Here is a 13,980-nt window from a genome sequence, read left to right as displayed (position 1 = left end):
AGCGCACAGGTGATCAAATGCCAACAAAAGAAAAGCTCTGTTTGTGGGGAAAAAAAAAGCACGTCAATTTTGTTTGGGTACAGCATCGCACAACCACGCAATTGTTCGTTAAGTCACACAGTGCCGAATCGCAAACTACAGCCTGGTCATTGAGCAGCCGAATCCTCAAATCCTAAAATGGTTAAAGTGTCCCTGACAGAGCGAACTAGTGCTTGCACCAAAGTGCGGTCCCGCGCTGCAGCGGAGGACTCCTCCTCACCGTCTTACTGAGGACAGAGATCCCTCAGGGAGAGCAGCGTCCGTGGCAACCACATCGGGCTCTGAATTAGAAGACAGAGGGCATCAGCCGTTTTTGAACAGTAACTTGTTACATGACAAGATCTACTTTGGACGCCATAGTTTCAATGGCTGCAGACAGACGCTAGGGGAGGCGATCCAGAAGTCCCAGATGCACACACCAGATCAGTGGGGAAAACTATCACTCTGGGACCATGTTGGTAATTAGACAAAAATAGGTATACTGGCCCTTTAAATCCGCACCGCTAAACTGCGCTACCGCTGGAGTCCCCCTTTAGCTAGCAGATAAACTGATAGGAGCTAAATGTGTCTGAAGAATGCCCAAAAGGACTGAAGACTCTCCCCCCCCCCCCTACTGTGCCAGAACCGGATCAACAACCGCTCTCCACGCTGTCTGCAGCAAGTGAAAACTTCTGGGAGGAAGTGACCAAATATCACTAGAGGCCGAACTCCCCTGAGCCACAATAAAATGGTGCCATAGGAAAGTATACACAGGGGGGCGTTGAATCACTCACCATACCATAGGGCTCTGCCCCGAGACAGCTTGCCTCCCACCCGGAGTGGGGGTGCTGCCAGCCAAGAGGGGAACACTGCAACTCAGGGCATTCCAGGTTAATGCATCCTGGCGAAAGTGCTGTTTGAAGGCTTGTTTCCATCCTTCAGGGCACAGTCGTGGCGAGGCCTGGGCGGACCACAACCTGCTCACGCTCATTGGCCAGGCTGGGAGACCATAAGGATCTAGATTATCCAGTGTGAAACCCCAGCCCGGCTGTCGCTTGTAGTGCGCCAGGAAGATTCCCCTGACACTAGCTAGCAATAGTAAGAAAATTAAACAAACATTTCTCAAAGAAAATACAAAATGAGACCCGAGTCCCAGCAGGGAAACCAAGGTCTTACTCCTAACACTAGGCAGCAAGAAACCGATTAAGTAAGCACGATGTGTCCGAGGTAATGTCTGAAGGGACAGCCCCTAAGGGTGAGTCTAGTGAAAAGTTTTTCTATGATTTTCACTGCCTAGTCTTACTTATGTAGAGGGCGCATTACCCATTTGAGGAAACTGAAGTGGCTGCGTCTGTCAGAGGACGCAAGAGAAAGCAGGAGAGCAATCTTATTCACCTACTGTGATGTCCAAAACTTTATTATAGGTATTGGAAGGGGTTTACGGATACTCTCTACGGTAGGAACACTTAAGATATGGATGGATCCGCTTATTTGTATTCTGGGAGCAATCAAAGAATACCCAGTGCCATCTTATACTACAGTTGTCAGGCTACTGTATATAGCAAAACTAAACTGTGGCCATCTTCTAATGCTCCCACAGTTCAGTGGAGCGATCAGAATTACACCCTTTTAGTGCGAGAAAGAGTAGCGTATTAACAGACGTGCATTTAAATTTTTTATATGGCAAGCCTGGCTTAAATTTCCAGGACTCGCACCTCCTAAATGGTGCTAGACTGACTACTACAGATGTAGACTATAACACCGTTTAATTACTCTACGAGCTCACTGGAAGATTCCTAAAATGTATTACTTAATTTAATTGAGTTGTCTCAAATTTAGAGAATTTGGGTATGCAGACTTGGGATTAGAGCTTAGAGACTGGGACCGTTTTCCCCTTTAGTTTAAGTCCCCTCCCCCCTTTTACCGTCTATGGTTTGCAAAGAAAAAAAAAAGGATACAGCCCTGGGACTTTTAATGAGGTGTACACGAATGGTCAATTATAATGGGGTAGATATAGTAGCAAATTAAGTAGTATTAAGTAGATAAACACATGTTCAAATGCATGTGCCAATACAGATATTACAGTACATGATAAAGGACATGATGGTTGGTATACATGCTTGTGCATAGCAGTAATAACATTCAATTGTGAACTAGATGCATCTTTCTAACTTGACGCGTTTCATGAGTCAATAGCTCACTCTTCAGGAGTAGATGCATACAAGTATATCTAAAAAATACATATCAGTTTAATTGTATGAAACATAATGGCCAATAAAGAATGGAAACTAGTGGAGAGCCCTATGTGGGGAAAACCTATACTTACAAATTGGCTGAGCCAGTGTACAAGAGGACAATACAAACATCTGGTGGCGACCAAGTAGTCTAGTTTCCATTCTTTATTGGCCATTATTTTTCATACAATTAAAAACTGATATGTATTTTTTAGAAATCCTTGTACGCATCTACTCCTGAAGAGTGAGCGATTGACTCACGAAACACGTCAAGTTAGAAAGATGCATCCAGTTCACCACTGAAGGTTATTACTGCTATGTGCAAGCATGTATACCAACCATCATGTCCTTTATCATGTACTGCAATTATGTCTGTATTCGCACATGCATTTGCATACATGTTGATATCCTTTATACAAAATTTGCTACTATATCTACCCCATTATAATTGACCATTTGGGTACACCTCATTTTAAGTCCCAGGGCTATATCCTTTCTTCTTTGCATGTTTAGGGATGGAGGGGTGTCACTGGCAGTACCAAAACTGTTAATTTTTACAGTCTATGGTTTGTTCTTTGAAATTCTGCCGAATGACATTACGCCACTATACAGATTGTTATTGTTTTATAGCACTATGTGCACTTTATTGAATGTTGATTATCCAATTATTTTGTGACCACTATAGCATATCTTTTGTAGTCCACCTGTATCTTTGTCATAAGATATTACTTTGTATAATATGGTGTAAAAAAATCTTGATAAAAAAAATAAAATATTATATATATTTTTTTTTTTTTTTAAAGGTTAAGTATTTTTTTTTTGTTCTATGCTTCCTAAAGATCTAGAACCAAAAATCCAAGTTCAATACAATCCAAAAAAAGTATACGCGATTAAGAACTTTGAAAGGCAAAGCAATAGTCCTATTTACACCAGCTCTGGCCCCATGATCGCTTATAACCTAGAGCCAAGAGAAAGATCCACTACTTCTATAGAGGCGCATGCAACACTTCTACCCACATGACAGGACTGGTGCTTGGCAATCTTTAGCCTTGAATATGCTATGACCAAGAATGTAAAGGATCATAGAAAGGGCTTCTTCCCTTACTTGCAGGGAACTCAGAAGAAAAGGCATTGGCCATTCAGAAGTATAAAAAGCTGTGTTGAACATAACCAAAATGCATTTGATGTTGTATTTTGCTACTTTTCAGTGTAAATAAAGACAGCACATGTATCAAGGAACAAAATGTTCAGATGGCCATCTTGCATTTCTAAATAAGTATACATGAAGGCTGCCTTTAAAATTATGAAATAAGAGGTCTTGATGGGTGGTTGTCAAGTCTGTAGGAATAAATGCTCCTAGCTTGCCAAATTTGTGCAGAACCCTCTAGTAAACTCTGCGTTACATGTGGGGGTTAACTAAAAAAAAAAAAAAATCCAATGAAAATAAAAAAAAAAAAAAAAAAAAAGGGGCAGGGCAATGTCAGCACAGAAAAACAGCGAGTACAACTGCAGAAGTTAAAACTCTGTACAAGTTCCTTCAAGGGGAGGGGGGTATGATCCCACACCTATTTGACCACAAGAGATTGCAAGGACACTGTGGCCAGCAGTACTCCGTAGTAATTTGACAGCTGTACTAGAGGTTACCTCTATGATTAACAACTCTCCAAAGGTCAAGTTAACTCTGAAAAAGGAAAGCTGTGCTGGTGGACAGACGGTAGATTTCCATACACATTATCCCAAGAACCACACAAGGACCCAAGTGATTAGCAGACAAAAGCTGTAACATACCTTTCCATGTGCAAATCTTTCTTATTTCCAACCAACATTATTGGTACCCTGCAAGAGAAAGGTCTGTTAGTAATCTACAGAGGTTCACCAAAAATGCAGAAGAGAACCAGAAACTGCACTTACTGGACTTTGCCGACCATGTCCAACAACTTCTCATGGATTACTTTAATCACTTCAAAACTATTAAAAAAAAAAAACAAGAAAAAAAATACATACATTAGACTGCAAAAAGTTATTTTCTTGACAAACCACAAACCCAACTGCCCCCTTTCCCCTTAACTTTCCAACATCAAAACTTGTAGTACAACAAAGCCCCAGTTGGCAATTCTTCATGGAGGCCAACATTCTGTGAATGCTAGTTGCCCAGCTGTTATGTTGGCCCACTGGCTTTGGGGATGGTAGGCAAACCAAAGTCAATTGACACCTTTAAGACCGGTTTCTGTTTCTCTTACTACAATGCAGAGTCAAGGTTCCACTTCCATTCATTTGGGAAAGGCAATTATTCTAGGCAACGCCAATAGAAACCCAAGGGACTTCTGATGTTGCCATTAAGCTGGCATATTTATAAAAAAAAAAAAAAAGATAGCTTTGTGTTAAATGAGTCAATAACTTATTGGTAGCAGTGTGATCTACATAGTCTTCGATCTCAAATTTTGGATATTTCTATGCAATAGGGGCTAGTATAGTGACAGCTTCCTTTCCCCATATACTGTACATCATAGTTCAGCAGTGGGTTATATGTATGGTATGCACAAGTGCAATCTTTAAATGGTTTTTTGTTTTACATCTACTGAAAACTGATAGTATCCACAATGTTGATTTGTTGTCAGCTTAGTTGCAAGTATCTTAGGCTTGGTTACATCTAGGAGTCCTGGATCGCGGTTGAAATCTGCGCAATTCTGCCTGCGATCCCAAGTCTATGCAAATCGCGAGACACGCTTGCGATCCCAGTTACTTCCAATGGGTGACAATCGCAGCAAAAAATCACGCAGCGATTGGGGTGCCGACAATGCTCAACTGTAAACACCCAACTTTTCAGGCTCCCATTTCACCCACCTCCGCAGCACTGATTATGTAGAGGGTGTTTATTCCATCAGTACAATTTTTAGTACAAAGTTTAACTATGCAAGTATCAGGTATAAGCTCCCTTGCTGAGCTGTAATGTTCTGTAACCCCTTCACTGCACAGAAATGGAAAACAAAAATATGGAGCGTTAATGGTTCTAAAATGTAAAATAGTTGCACCTAGGGAAAAAAACATTGGGGTAAAGTGTTGGCCAGCACTACAGAGGATTTGGGGGTACTCATTTCAGATGACTGCAAAAATGAGCACACAGTGTGACCAGACAGTGGAAAAATTGAATAGAATTCTAGGATGCATCACTAGAGGTATCAGCAGGAGGTTCTGATTCCCCTATAAGGATCTTTAGTAAGACCCTATTAGGAATACTGTGTCCCAAATCTGGAGATCTCATTACAAAAAGATAAGACAGAACGAGTTCAGAGACTGGTAATAAAAATAGTGAAAGAACTGGGGGATAAGACATATTGAGAGCAAACTATATACAGTCTTGAGGAAAGAATGGAAAAGGGGGGTTGAAACCTTAAGTACATCAAGGGAATGGTATAAGGTATAGGAGGGCAGTTTCTCAATATGAAACCAAAATCAAGAACACAGGGACATGACCTCAAACTGGAGGAAACTTCAAAACTAAAAACTTAGAAAGTATTTTACTGAAAGGGTAGTTGATGCTTGGAATAAACTTCCAGCAGAGGGAGTGTCAACAGTAAGTCGCTTCAAACATGACTATAGCACGGTTTGTCCCAAGCAAGTTTTTTTTTGAGTTTTTTTTTTTTTTTTTTTTAAAAACACCCCTCACACCTCCAGGCAGACTCGATGGACTACTCAGTCTTTTGGCTGTCATTTTGACATTTCTAGAATTACTCAGTAAACTTTTTTTGCCTAAAGGGTAAAAAAAAAAAAAAAAAAAAAAAATCTAAATGCCCAAGAACAAATTTTGCAAGTTTGACGTTAGTATACCATCTTAGTGTATCCAGGTGGATTATACCTTGTTTTTTTCCAGGAAAAGGTGTGCTCTTAGTGGTAAAATGGTAACAAACCCTTCTGATTTTGTTTTTAATATTAAAGAAAAACTGGCCCAAAATAGTAAAAATTAACAATCTAGCTGCATTATTCTTGCCATCATCATTTACCACCAAAGAACCCAAAATAAATTCTCTTGCTCCTGACAAAACACAGCGGTACCACATGTGTGCATGTTAGCTTGTATTCATAGTACAGCCTAGAAACAATGGTGGTGTGCATTTTACTTTAAATTGCCTAAAACAGACAAAAAAAAAACCTGGATTTGTGTCTTACAACAAATCCTTTTCTCCAATGTTTGTTGACAGACAGCTCCTCATCTTCTTGAATATGTGGGTTATGCTGCCCCCTACAGAAGTAGGACATAAGGCAGGAAAGAACTTGACTCTACCTATGGGGCAGTCCCAGGGGGTGCACACCCACTCTGCTATAGGTACTCAGTTTTGTTACAGTGTCAAGAAAAACCCAACTCCATAGAGGGGTGGATGCTGTATCTGTCAATGAACAGAGAAATTTTACGGTAAGTCAAAAATCCCATTCTCATTGACGGACACAGCTCCTCATCTTCTTGACTATGTGGGACGTCCCAAAGCAGTATCAAAACATGAGGGATGGAACAAAAAATACTTTCCAAGGCTAAACCTAGCCAACCAGGTAACATGGAGCGCAGCCATAAAACTGGAGCTCATCTGAAAAAAAATAAATAAATAAAAAAGTAACACCCTCAAAGAGGACCAAGTTCTCTAAACAGCAGCCTGCAAAATCTTGCGACCGTAGGAAGCACTAGCAATTGCAAACACATCCACCTTCTAAAACTTTGTGAACGTGTGCACAGACGACCAGGTGGCCGCCTTGCAAACCTGCATTACTGATGCCTGACAGAAGGCCCAGGAAGCACTAACCACCCTAACAGGGAGAGGAGGAACCTGATCCTTAAATGGAATAAGCCTGAATCTGTCTAATCCATCTGGAAGCAGAAGCAGCCAACCTTTTGAGGTCAATCCTTGACAATAGCAAGTCTGACTTCTAAAAGACTCTGTAGCTGCCAGGTACACCCCAATTGCCTGAACCACATCCAGGGAATGCAAGGCAATTTCCTTAGGATGCTGAGGCCTGGGATACAGGGAAGGCAACACGATGTCTTCAAATGAAAAATCAGAGGCGACCTTTGGAAGGAATGACCGACACGGACGAAGAACCATCTTATCCCTGTGAACCACCAGGTAAGGCGGACAGGACAGCACCACCAGCTCCAGACACCCTGCATGCAGAATAGCCACCAAAAAGGCCACCTTCTGAATCATAAGAAGGGGAACTTCCCGAATTTTCTCAAAAAGGAGACTTCGGGAGAACCAAAGAAATTGTGATCCTACGGCAGCACTGGAGGAGCCAAGTGTCGAACTCCCTGTATGAAAGGTACGTACCAAGGTATGTGTGGCCAATGGAAGTTGAAAGAAAACCGCCAAGGCCGAAAACCTGGCCCTTGATGGTACTCAAGGCCAGGTGCTGCTCAATCCCCTGTTGGAGGGGAGCCAAGATCCAAGCCACCGGAACAAAGGCGAACCCCAAGAGACTCACAACAAGCAATGCAAGTCTTCCAAGTGCAATGGTAAATCTTCCTAAAGGTAGGATTCTAACCTTTAAGAGCATAGGAATCACAGATTCAGACAACCCTCTATCCTTCAGCACCTGGCTTTCATTAGCCAAGCCTTTAAAGCCAGGATGGAAGATTGGCCCATGGGACAGCAGATCTTCCCTGAGAGAAGTCTCCAAGGAGCATCGGCGACCAGCCATACCAGATCGGCATACAAGACCGGCTAGGCCAATCTGGAGCCACTAGAATGTCTGGAAGCTCTTCTGCCTCAATCCTGCGCAGGTGTCTCGGTAGAAGTTTGAGGGGAAAGGAGTTAATCAGACCATACTGACTCCAAGGAGTCACTAAGGTATCTGTGGCATCGGCAAGAGGATCCCAAGTCCGTGCCACAGACCTCTGTACTTTTCTGTTGACAAGAAGCCAACAGATCCATCTTGGGAGTATACCACTGGAGACAACTGATGAAACCCCTCCATATGAAGTGACCATTCCCCCTGGTCCAACACCTGTCGACTGAGGTAATCCGCTTGCCAATTTTCCACTACTGGAATGTGCACAGCAGAGGGCTGGAACAAAATGTTCTGCACACCTCAGAATACTGGCTACTTCCCGAACCACTTCTTGTGCCCCCTTGGTGATTGACATAAGCCACATCCATGGCATTGTACGATTGAATACGTACCAGACACCCCTGAAGACGAATAGTCAAATGATCCAGGAGCTCAAAAAAATGATCATAACAGGAAGGGGGCCCTGGCAGACGCCCCCACCTGGCCCAGCCCCCTCCCAAAGTTTAAACGTCCGGTCGCCGGAAGCACACTCCTCACCCACTGTCATCACCAGCTCAACACCTAGACAGACCTGAAAAAGGTATGTCGAACCCTATTGGGGGGGGGGGGGGTGAAATGCCTGTAGAAGATCACCAAGGGGGGGGCGCCCAGGGGTCTGACCATGCCAGGGAGAGGCCCATTTCCCACCCCAAAAGCCTCCAGGGGTAGAGGGGGGACAGGCACTCACCACACCAGGAACAGGATGGGCACCGCTCCAGATAGACCACCGCTCCATCATAATGTGGGTGCCGGCCAGGAGTAACGCTGTGACTCTGGCTGAAGCCAGGTCATATGCGCCCTCGCAAGACGTTTAACCCAGCCCCCTGTTCAGAGGAGCTATGTTGCGGCTGACATAGCGCAGAGCTGCGGTCTGCACGCACTCGCTGGCCAGACTGGGGGGACCCTCTGGATCTAGATCTAGTCCAGCAATTGATTGCAGATTCAACAGGAACAAAATGAGGGGGGGGGGGGGGGGGAGAAAAAAAAAAAAAAACACACACACACACACACACACACACACACACACACACACACACCAGGATCGGAGGTCCCAGCAAGGAACTAGGTCCTTCAGGGCTTGACAAATTGGCTTTGAATCTAGGAGCCAGGTCCCCCCCCCCCCCCTTTACTGGCTGTTAGGCTTCAAACTTCCCACCCACACATCCAGGGCCATCTTGGCAGCATCATGGGACCCTGAGCAAAGTAATGCACTGGAGCCCCCCTATAAGCCTGCCATAATGTATGCACCTTCTTCCAAGAATTACAACCCACTACTACCGAACGCAAAGCAACCCATTCAAATAAAGGGTCAGAGCTGCAGCATTTCCAGTAACCTATATCGCCTGCACACTGCCTCTTAATTGTCACTGAAAATAAATCTGTGTGGATTGCTTTTCAGAGGAGTGGCAGTCTTTAACCAGAGGGGGCATTAATGCAATTGTCAAGGGGAGAGGTGGTGTTTAAACTCACCAAATTTTCCAGCCTCCAGTGTGCATGTACTCCAATTTGTCACCTATCCTGCACACCTTAACACATACAGAAAGCACGTGTATGTGCACATGTGTCTGCATGCATCAGTGGGTGGAGTATAGAAGGGGGCTGATGGAGGAGGCACAGCAGAGATTGGATAGATCATAAGGAGGCAGGGCAAAATCAATGGCCACCTCAACAAACTACACTGTCACTCTGGATAGAGGCGTGTACTTGGATATAATTTGTCAGTCTAAATGTAGTCAGGATGGACAATAAAATCCAGACTGATCTATAAATCAGAAATTACACTTTTCTTTATAGGTCAGAAGGCAGCATAAGCCATACAGTCCTAGGTAGCTATGAAGGGTTAACCAGATATACAAGCAGGCACAAATGCCATTCAGACCAGAAGCAAAAGCCTGCAGATGTTAAGCTATAAAGAGTTAATCGTTTAACCATTTAGGTAAGCAGCACTTAATGGAGCAGGTTAGATCAGCACAGTCCTCCCCTAGCATCCAAGGAGAGGGTTAATTGCCAGAGAGTCTGTTGCAGATAACAGCAGTGTAGGAGAAACAAAACTGTAGCACAGATAAGCTGCATGAGGTTTGCAAGGAGAGACAGATTGTAAGGATCTGCATCTTACCCTCACCCCCTCCAGGATATATGTAGCTACTGCATTTCTGTCTGTGCTCTCTGCTGAAGCCCCAAGCCGGTCCTGGTGGCTCCATGTGCACCTGGGATCACAACACAGGAGAGGGTAGGAGGAGAAGCTGACCAGCTCTGTCTCCTCTACCGTCTGTGTAGAGGGGGAAGGGAACCATTAGCGCATGCTCTGGGCTGCATAAAAGTCTCTCTACAGCCTGCAACCCCCGGCAGTGAATGGGCTGACAAGCCCATGCACCAGAACGCAATTTCTAATCGCCATAGCGCCTGGGGGTTTGTCGAGCCCTGAGGTCCTTACTCCCGACTAGGCAGAAAAAAAAAAAACACCTGAATACCTATAGCAGAGTGGGAGTATACACCCCCCCTGGGACTGCCCCATAGGCATAGTCAAGTTCTTTCCTGCCTACTGTCCAATTCCTGTAGGGGGCAGCATAACCCACGAAGTCAAGATGAGGAGCTGTGTTAATGAACGAAAGGGAAAAAAAAAAAAAAAAAAATTTAATTCTAACCAAAATCTGCTGACCATGAAATTCAACCCCAACACTAACCCTGGCAAACCTTGATTGCCTGCCACCCCCCCCCCCCCGTTTACATTTCACCCTCTGCAAGAAGATACTATGCAGCTCTTCATTCAGGAGAGGAAATAAACATGGGAGCAGGCTTAGTGACTGATCACTATAAAAACAAGAGGCGATCAGGTGACCCAGAAGCACAGTACTGGGTCCTGATCGTTAATACGAGACTGGGGGCGCTCGTCGAGCCTGCTCCCAGCACGAAGAGAGATACACATACGCGACCCATGGAAAAACACGTTGGCATGAAGGGGGTTAATATTTTGTCATAATGCCACTCCTTTGCGATTTTGAATACGTGAAAAAAAAAAAACTTCAGCAAGTCAATTCATGCAATATTGGGAAACAAACTCACCTTTTAATAGAGGTGACTGAATATACAAGTATATATCCATTAATATCTATGGAGTAAGTCTGAGGAAATATTGAAAATTCATCCTATAAAAGAAAATTAGAGTCACAAATTAGACAAGACAACGTTCTTCTGTTGCCATTGGAATTTTATCATAGTAGGCACAGTTAAAATTCTTTGAACAGGACAGATATTGTCTACTGCAGATACCTCCACGCAAACAAATAATCTCAACTTGCTTACTGGGCAGCTTACGTGTACACATAGTACTGTATCCCATGCATGCTCAATATTAAGTACATTTCCAGCCTTAACCAACTAGTCTTAAATCCTAATCTGCCAAGACCTGTAAAAATAAATAAAGCGCTAAACAAAAGCCTATGGGTTATGTCTCAGCTCACAGGTATTCTAGGCCATTATATAGCACTTTCTCCCTTCCTGCTACTACCATAACCTACCACCAAAGAAACAAGCCAAAATAAAATTCTGTTCCTGATGATCGCAGCGATGTGTGTGTGTGGTATTTGTACACATAGCAAGGCTATGACCAAAAAAAAAATAAATCCTGCCCAGGATAATGACCTTTGACCCCGACACCAAGCTACAGCTAACATTGAGCTAAGCATTTTCCTGTTACGACACTTTTGGTGAGTGGAAGAGCCAATGTTTCTCTCCCCCATTCAGAAGGGAGGAAAAAAAAAAAAAAAAAAAACAAAAACAAACAGGTGGGTTACATAGGGACTGATCACCGATAGCCAATCAAAAAGGTTTCCTAGCAACCAGGTGACCCAGAACCAGGCGTCCCAGTAGTATAGGACCGAGGCATCCTGGCATCTGTGCTGAGTGCACTCTGTGGAACACTTCCAGCACAGATACACATATGCAGCCCCACAAAGAAAAGCCCAGTTCTGTAGGGACAGCATAAAATGGGTTAAGTACCAGACTGCCTAAAAACCGTTTATATAAAATAAGCCACTACAGCCATAGTGGTGGAACTACATGATCAGAAACGTGCATAGAAATATCGAAAAATCTAGTACTCACTTGTCCAGCAGTATCGACTAGCTGAAGGTGATACTCTTGTCCATTTATAGATATCAGTTTTGTAAATGCTAAAAAAAAAGTTCATAACCGTGAAAACAGATACTTAAAAGATGAATTTGTGCTATGGTTACTGTATAAAAAGCAAACAGCTATGCTGTATTACTGCCGCCAAATATGTTAGGTTTAATATAGGAGAACGTCAAAAATCACCAGAAATAATCAATAGACACATGACTACAGTGGTTACAACTTACAAGATAGTCATTCCGCATCTGAGGGAAACGGATCAAACATTATGGAAGGCCCTTCTACAACCTGCAATATGGTGCTAGGAACTGACCCTTGCAAATCTGATGCAGTTCAAAACTCCTCCACTTCGTATGTCATGTGTATGACATGCAGATCAAACCGGCTTTATGGAGTCGGTTCACATATATGCAGTGCATCGCTTATTTCGCTGCAAATTTAAAGAGCCCTGTGCCGTTTTATAAGCACTGCGGTTTTTCAGGCCCATTGCCTGCCTTCACATCCAAATCAGATTTTAAACAAATTAAAAAAAAAAAAAAACCCACAGTCACTGTCCTGACACTGGCAGGGAAGGTGTTACCGTGGGGAGGCTTTGACTTGAAGACGACCAGTCCCTGTTTCTGCTAAGCATCTCCATCTTCCAACTCGCAGAATGGCGGTCTGCCTTGTTTATATAGGCAGACCGCCATTCTGCCTCTGAGTGATCGGCGGTCCCGGCAGACATTACATCCACCAGCCCCGCCCATGACAGCAGAAGGGAGTCGCCGTTAGTGCGCGCACCCCAGACCCACTGCAGAAAATCACATACAGGTACGTAGTTTTGTGCAGGCGGTAGAGCTGCACGATTCTGGCAAAAATGAGAATCACGATTTTTTGGCTTGGAATAAAGATCACGATTCACTCACGATTCTCAAAAACTTTTTTATTTGAAAGATTTACAACCTCTGAACATTAGGTTATCAAACAAGATGGCAATAAAATAAGCCATAATACTCTTTACTTCAAACAAATTTAAAGAAATGTAATAACAAAACAATGTAATGTGAAATAAAGAAATGATCATTACATTTAAAAAAACAGTTGGATATTTGTCAGATAAACCGATTTAAAGGTTCTTCGCTAGAAACACAAGCCTGTCAACATTTTGAGGCTTTAGTGCAGAACGGCGACAAGTGACAATGTTGCCCCCTGTGCTAAAAACCCTTTCAGAAGGGGAACTGGTTGCAGGAATGCAAAGGTATTTTCTGGCCAGTTCAGACAATCTTGGATACTGCTCCTTGTGAGCCTTCCACCAGACTAATGGATCATCTTCACTGTCAGTGTTGCCTAAGAACATGTAAGACTGTAGCTCCAAGGTCAAGTTTATGGATTGCTGTTGTGAGCCTGATGCTGGTGGCCCTTCATTTCCTTGTGCTGCTTTGAAAAAGCTACCTAAGGTCTTTCGAGTCTTCTTTGCAGGACTGCTACTACTACTACTACTACTACTACTAGTAGTTGTAGGGAGACTTTCCTTAACGGTTATTAGCTGTGACATCTCATCTTTTAGTCTGTTCTGGATAGCAGATTTGTTATCCTCATTGACGTAAGTCATCTTAAACCTGGGATCGAGGGTTGTGGCTATGTCGAGAAGGTCTTGTGTTTTTTGGTCATTATATTTTTCCTCCAGATACCCCAAGATCTTTGATTTCATTGTGCGAATAAGATCAGAGTCATCCTCCTTAACAGTCAAAACAGAAGTCTGAAAAAGGTGGAGAGCAGGTTTCACAGAAGAGACACTTACATA

The 13,980-nt window shown here is 43.4% G+C and overlaps 2 protein-coding genes across 2 annotated transcripts in view; both read right to left on the bottom strand.

The window, feature by feature from the left end:
• LOC309555579 (GTP-binding protein Rheb-like) overlaps positions 1–13,980 on the bottom strand; it is a gene marked incomplete at its 3' end in the record, with an annotated part of 41,968 nt that overhangs the window by 1,581 nt on the left and 26,407 nt on the right. The window contains exons 3-6 of the mRNA XM_082257638.1: positions 12,171–12,238; positions 11,130–11,212; positions 4,164–4,220; positions 4,041–4,088 (exon numbers count right to left, since the gene is read on the bottom strand). Of these exons, the coding sequence (XP_082113764.1) occupies positions 4,041–4,088; positions 4,164–4,220; positions 11,130–11,212; positions 12,171–12,238 (256 nt within the window). The remainder of the gene's footprint in view (positions 1–4,040; positions 4,089–4,163; positions 4,221–11,129; positions 11,213–12,170; positions 12,239–13,980) is intronic.
• Positions 13,293–13,980, bottom strand: part of LOC309555816 (E3 SUMO-protein ligase ZBED1-like) — a 1,149-nt gene continuing 461 nt past the window's right edge. Inside the window, exon 1 of the mRNA XM_082257982.1 lies at positions 13,293–13,980. This exon is cut by the window's right edge and continues 461 nt beyond it. Coding sequence (XP_082114108.1) covers positions 13,303–13,980 — 678 coding nt within the window. The 3' untranslated portion in view covers positions 13,293–13,302.

Source organism: Pelophylax lessonae (genome assembly GCF_965119305.1).
Source record: "Pelophylax lessonae genome assembly, chromosome: 5".
NCBI classification, from domain to species: domain Eukaryota; kingdom Metazoa; phylum Chordata; class Amphibia; order Anura; family Ranidae; genus Pelophylax; species Pelophylax lessonae.
The sequence above is the reverse complement of the archived record's forward strand: the minus strand, read 5'-3'. Positions and strand labels throughout refer to the sequence as shown.